Source organism: Astatotilapia calliptera, chromosome 13 (genome assembly GCF_964374335.1).
Source record: "Astatotilapia calliptera chromosome 13, fAstCal68.1, whole genome shotgun sequence".
In the NCBI taxonomy this organism is placed as follows: domain Eukaryota; kingdom Metazoa; phylum Chordata; class Actinopteri; order Cichliformes; family Cichlidae; genus Astatotilapia; species Astatotilapia calliptera.
The window spans coordinates 7,373,471-7,379,544 of record NC_137434.1 but is presented as its reverse complement, the minus strand read 5'-3'; the positions used below and the strand labels follow the sequence as shown (position 1 = coordinate 7,379,544).

Below are 6,074 nucleotides of genomic sequence, written 5' to 3'. Positions count from 1 at the left end.
TCCTGCGTCGCTTCCACATAGCTGGTGGCGTTGGAATGGCACAACACCGGCACGATGGTATTGCTTCCAGATAGGGAGGCAAAGAACCCTGGCTTCATCAAGCTGAACTAAAACTTTGGTGGATGAACCTGTTTTCAATAACGTCAGGTGATCATAAGACAGCGTGGAACTGACATCTTGCACAACGTTGGCTAAAAATAATAAAATGAGACAAATAAGAAAGAGCGGTAGACGGTGTGCCAAACACACAGGTGCCACCTTTACTTCAATCAGTTCATCAAATAAAATCAGTCATTGATCGACTCAGTTTGACTGACAGGACATATGATCAGAGGTGAAGAGTTGTTACCACCCTGATTCAGATAGGGACTGAAGTATGGGTGGAGTTTGTGAGTGAAGGAGCAGCCAGTAAAGGAGTAGATCAGAGCTCCAGTACCTACATCATAAAAGGAGACCAGACCCTCCTCATAATCCACAAACACCCCCACCTTCTCAGGGCCAGAATAAAGACAGAGACGGAATGAAGGCCCTGCACAGGCTCTGTATTCATTTCCATTCCTCAGCACTACAGTCCAGAGACCATACTGAGGTCTCAGCATAACATTTCCCTTCCTGTTGATCGACTCTCTGGCCACTCCCAAGTCCCAGTCAGTCTTTCCTTTAACCTGAACCTCAAAGTAAAATCTGCCTGAAGAGAAACTCTGCGCTCCTAAAACACAAACACAAGCAGAAAATCTCTCTGGGTTGTCTGGAACATTCATCCTCACATCGCCACAGTATACTTGCTTCCCATCATCAGACAGGATGAGATTAGGATACGCTGTATCAGGATCCAGAGTCACATCCACTGCATACTGCTGGACCGTCTTCAGCTCAGCCTCAAACAGCTTCTTCAAGTCTTTCCTGAGTGTCTCCTCCAGCTGAGCCACAGCTCTCACCACAGTCCCCTCATATGATGGTGGATGGACTCTGACCTCTGTCCAGTCCTTGGTGGGTGGAGCAGCTTTCAGGGACGAGAAGCTTTGGAGGAGGTGGAGGTGGTCTTCAGAGTGTAAGAGCTGCTCCACCTCAAAGCTTCTCTTCATCAGCTCAGAGACTTCCCGTTCCAGATCTTTGATGAGACCTTCAGCCTGTTTCTCTGTAGTTTCCTGTTTGTCTTCGATCTCCTTTTTGAGCTCCTTCAGGCGTCTCTCAACAGACTCCTTCAGAGCAGTGAGGACCTGAACACCTTCTGCTTTCTGTCTGTCTGCAGCACCTTTACTCGTCTTCACTGACTCTTTGATCTCTTGAATTTTCAGTTGTCTCTTCTGGATCATCTGTTGAATCACAGCCTCTGTCTTCCCCAGCTCTGCCTTCTTTCCTTCATATTCTTCTCTCAGAGGAACAAACTCGTGGTTCTTGTGCTCTAAAACAGAGCAGAGCATGCAGACACATGTCTGGTCGGTCTTACAGAACAACTCCAGAGGTTTTTCATGCTTCTTACACATCTTGTCTTCCAGGTTCTCCACTGCATTAATCAGCTGATGTCCTCTCAGAGCTTTCTTTGTCAGATGAGGCTCCAGGTGAGTCTGACAGTAGGAAGTCTGACACACCAGGCAGGACTTCAGGGCCTTCAGTCTGGTTCCAGTACAGACGTCACAGTGAACTTCTCCTGGTTTAGCAGCTTGTTGCTCTGAGCTGCTGCTGCTGGCTTTCTGCTGAGCTTCACGTCTGAACTGAGCAACCATCTCAGAGAACAAAGTGTTGATGTCTAGTTCGGGTCGTCTCTTGAACACTCTGTTACACATAGGACATTTATGTCTGCCATTAGTGTTCCAGTGCTGAGTGATGCAGTTTTTGCAGAAGTTGTGTCCACATGGTGTGCTGACTGGATCAGTGAACACATCCAGACAGATGGAGCACAGAAACTGATCTTCAGATTGCAGGTTACTGGCAGCAGCCATGTCTGCACTCTGAGGGAGAAGGAAAAGAAAAATAAGTTTTAATTTAATTGCATGTTTAAGAAGAAAGAAAAAGGAGTGTGTCAGTCTTTTAATCGTTTTGAGTTATTGCTGTGATGAGCAGATGAAGCACTTTAACCCTCTGAATTAACAAACCTCCAGGTGAGAGTGAAAAATGTGGAAATCACCAGAATGATGCCATTTGTCAAGGCCACAACAGACATGATTGGCAGAGTTTCTACTTTCTGATGGTTCTTGGACCATAACGTTCTTGAGCAAAGTAAAGCAGCAGCAAATGTTCTAAAAACAACAAAACGTGTTCTCAGTTAAAATTTGAGTAGAATTTGAGTAGAACTTGGAAACTCCAGAATATTGATCTATTGGTCCGGAGTCTGCGATTCAGTGTTTGATGTTCTGGTTAGGTTTCTATTCTTTGATGTTAGTCATGGTTCTGTTTCCTTGCTCTTCCCGGTTTAATCATTTGTGTTTCCTGTTCGCTTGTTTTATTAGTCTTTAGGTTCTTGTTACTGTGTCTCACCTGTGAAGTGTGCCACTTCCTGTTTTATTTTGACAGTCCCCTGTCTCACATGCTTTGTGTTCAGTTTGCTTTCCCTTTGCTCATTGTCAGGTTGTCTGTTCATCTTCCCCATGTTCCCAGTCTCTAGTTTTTTCCGCCTTCCTTGTGCGGTGCTCTGAGTTTAGCTTCTCCCAGTTTACATTAGTTATTAGTTTTTCTTATTTTTGTAGTCTTGTGTATTTTGCCTAAATAAACGGCCCGCCTTTTGTTTGTCTCCCTGTGTTGTCAGTACCTGGGTCCTCACCCTCATCTTTGATGACAGTCTACTGATATTGTTGGTGTAGTGGTAAACTTGTTCACAGTAGCTCAGTTCAGAATGAAATTTGAAAGGAAAAAGTATTTTCTTCATTTTTTCTAAGAAATCCATGTTAAAAGTGTTCAACATATGTTGTTTGCAATATTTTGAAATTCAACTATATACAATTAAGAAATTGTCATTTGTTGTCTTTTGCATTGTTCAGATTTTTATTAGTGCGTGTCCAAATGAGACTTTACAGGATGAGTTTGCTCAGCAGCATTAGACACGCAGTAGCCTGGCAACCTGTCCAGGGTGTATCCCGCCTCTCAACGTGTATCATCTGGGAGCCTGAATTTGATCAGTAGTCATGAAAATGGATAGATGAGGTTTGCTGATGGTGTTGCACCACCCTTTATTTAACTTCCTGTTCCTGTTTCAATTGTTCATGATGAAAATGGTGGTATGTGAGACAGCTCAGCTAACAAAACTCTCCTCACTCTGTGACAAACACTATTTCCTCTCAATGCTTCACAATAAAAGTTTGCCTGCGCTTTGCTTTTAATGTGAAAGAGCTAAAGGAAACAGAAGCACTAATAAGAAGAGGAAATGTGGAGTCAGCCTGAAGTCAAAAAGATAGGTGCGTTCCAAAGAAACAAGGTCATTGAGGCACGCAAACCCCCTGACTACGTTAACTGAAAAATAAAACAACAAAAAATTAAATAAAATATTTCTCATCAGATTCCGACAACTAAAAACATGACATTTACCTTAATTGGATGGCCTATATCAAATATAACAATAACATTTCTTGCTATTGCCAATATTAAGAAAACTAAAAAGGGTTGCCATGGTAATAAAAGAAATCACCATGTCTTTTCCTACAATTTTAAAATTAATGTGTAGAGCACAGCAGGTTCAGAACAGAACATTTGAACATTTTTCTTGTTTTAAGCTTGTTTGTTTTGCAAGGAACTGAGCTCTCTTTGCAGCTGAACAGCTCCACTCTCCTTTCTCTTCAATCCACTCTACAACAACAATCTCCTGCTTCCCTTACAGATTCATCCATATCCAAGTTGTTTGTTTTGCTCTGCCCTGCCCTCTGAGAAACCTGACACTGGCTCATTTGCATACTAACAGTGATTGGATGTTTAGCTGCAGGGAGCAATCTCTGCGGAGTGCTGTGTGAGTCTGCGCACAAACTAGTGGTGGGAATTCTGGCTCCTTTTAGAGAGCCGACTCTTTTGGCTCCCAAGCGGTTCTTGAGGTTATTTTGTTGCTTTAATTAATTTATTATGAACAACAATATAAAATTATGCACAAAATGAATTACTAATGTAAAAAAAACGTGTTTTTATTTATATATGTTTATTATATAAATAACACATATACTTTTATTTATTCACTCCACATAAAATGAAAAAGATTATAAAATATTATAATTATATTATATAAATTATAAAATACAAAAACAAACTGTTTACAATTCAACTTTTAACTATTTAAATTTTCAGTTTTTTCCTTTTAAACAAATTTAAAGCGAAACAACACAAAACACTGCAAACCACAACACAATAAAATATAGATTAAAATATGCAAAACCAAAAGAAACAAAATGCACCTTCATTAATATCACACTCAGCTGTCTGTGTGTGATCTTCCCATTGCACTGATGGGCGGACAGTTCTCAGGTGCCTGTGCAGGTTGTTTGTGGAGCTGGCTCTCTGTGATATCCTTTTCTTGCAGACTCTACACTCTGCCTTTGCATTCTCTGTAAAATTGAAATGGTTTCAGATTTTGCTTCTTTTCTTGGCGTTACTCATTTTCCTTATGATACCTCTCTAATGTGTCGATGTTGTTGCCCCTGGCTCTCTTTCCCTCTCTTCCTCCTGCTCTGTTTGTGTGCTACTGCTGCTGCCAGTGTAACTACCGCCCCTTCCCCCAGACCGGGGTGAGAGAAAGAATAGAGATTGAAAATGTGACATTATTTCCGGGGCAAAGCCGCAAAGGATTGTAGGTACGAGTGGCAAGTGGTACTAGCCACTATCGCTGAAAACAGTCACACAGCGATAAAAAGAAACACAAAGAATGGCAAGAAGCTGTTGTATTATTAACTGCAATAGCCGGTCACATGACAGCCACAGAAAGCCGTCAGGTAATGAGATCAGTTTTAATTGGATTACGTCGTTGAAGAAAAATTGTTCAAGCCATGTTTCCGAAGTAACAAAGAGCCGACAGATGGCCTGGATTGCACTCATTCGAAGACCAAATATAACGTTCCAGAACACTCCAGCTCACATGTTAGTCTGCTCCAAGCATTTCCACAAAGGTAAGTCTTTTGTTGTAGTTATTACGTAATTTATCATAACATAATTGTTGATGTAGGTTACAAATAAGTCTTATATTGATTTGAATTGAATTCGTTGCACTATGCTGCTTTGTTTACTGTGGCTTTGCGAGCTAATGTTTGTTGTGTTTTGTAGGAAAACCAGCCTACAAAATGCTGGAATGCGATCCAGACTGGGCCCCCTCTATCAACCTGGGTCATACCGAGTTTAAGCCTGCTACCACAGCGAGATTTGCTCGGTTATGAGAGAGAGTGAGATCAAAACAGCCACAAAAAGTCCCGCATATATGTGCTCAAGTGTTGTATTGACGCAATCAAGTGATGAATAACTGTTTTCCAGTATGTTGTTTTGATATGTTTTTTTTTTGTTTTGTTTGCATTGTTGATTTGTTTTTCACCGAAGCAGCTAATAAAGCACAATGGAATATAATTTTGCCTCTTTCTTGTAAGATTCTATAATAGAATGAAACAATAATGCCAGTTATAAATCAAGACAACAAATTGAATGGATTACGAAACACTTATTTTATTTCTATTGGATCTGAAAATGTTGTGTAAAACTACAACCTGAAAAGACAAATAGATTGCGTTGGCCTGTACAGGAGATAAAGAAAAAAAGAATTAACAACAGCTGTGAAATGGAATAGTCCAAATCACCAAAGTAAACTGGACCAGGGCTTGTTGCAGGGATCTGAAGTTACGAAACATTTTATGAGTGTATGCACTCACACTTAGGACCATAAAATAATAAATATGTGCGTGATGCAAGTTGGGCAGCACACTAACGTCTCCTTCCGGATATCATCAGGTTCCCCCAGTTCTCCAGTTCTGCAAGTTGTTTACGTGCCCCACCCTCCCTCCCTCCTTGTTTTCAATTCTGTAACTTCTTCATTTCTATTTAATACATGGGGATCTGCCAGGCCCGGGAGCCATCGCCAGTCTCCGTCGAGGTCTTCCCCAAACCGCAGCTCAATT

The 6,074-nt window shown here is 41.2% G+C and overlaps 1 protein-coding gene and 1 long non-coding RNA gene across 2 annotated transcripts; one reads left to right on the top strand and one right to left on the bottom strand.

Moving 5' to 3' along the window:
• Positions 1–242: 242 nt before the first annotated feature.
• Positions 243–1,958, bottom strand: LOC113035573 (E3 ubiquitin-protein ligase TRIM21-like). The gene has a single exon (XM_026191223.2). The coding sequence runs from the start codon at positions 1,941–1,943 to the stop codon at positions 288–290; it is 1,656 nt and encodes a 551-aa protein (XP_026047008.1). The 5' UTR covers positions 1,944–1,958; the 3' UTR covers positions 243–287.
• A 2,986-nt stretch (positions 1,959–4,944) lies between these two features.
• LOC145419644 (uncharacterized) lies at positions 4,945–5,529 on the top strand. Its single transcript, XR_013900956.1, has 2 exons — positions 4,945–5,081; positions 5,236–5,529. It is a non-coding gene; the product is annotated as an uncharacterized LOC145419644 (long non-coding RNA).
• The last annotated feature ends 545 nt before the right edge of the window (positions 5,530–6,074 follow it).

What these genes read in the sequence shown, in the direction of transcription:
- LOC113035573 (XM_026191223.2), bottom strand. Translation starts at nt 1,943, where the DNA reads ATGGCTGCTGCCAGTAACCTGCAATCTGAAGATCAGTTTCTGTGCTCC.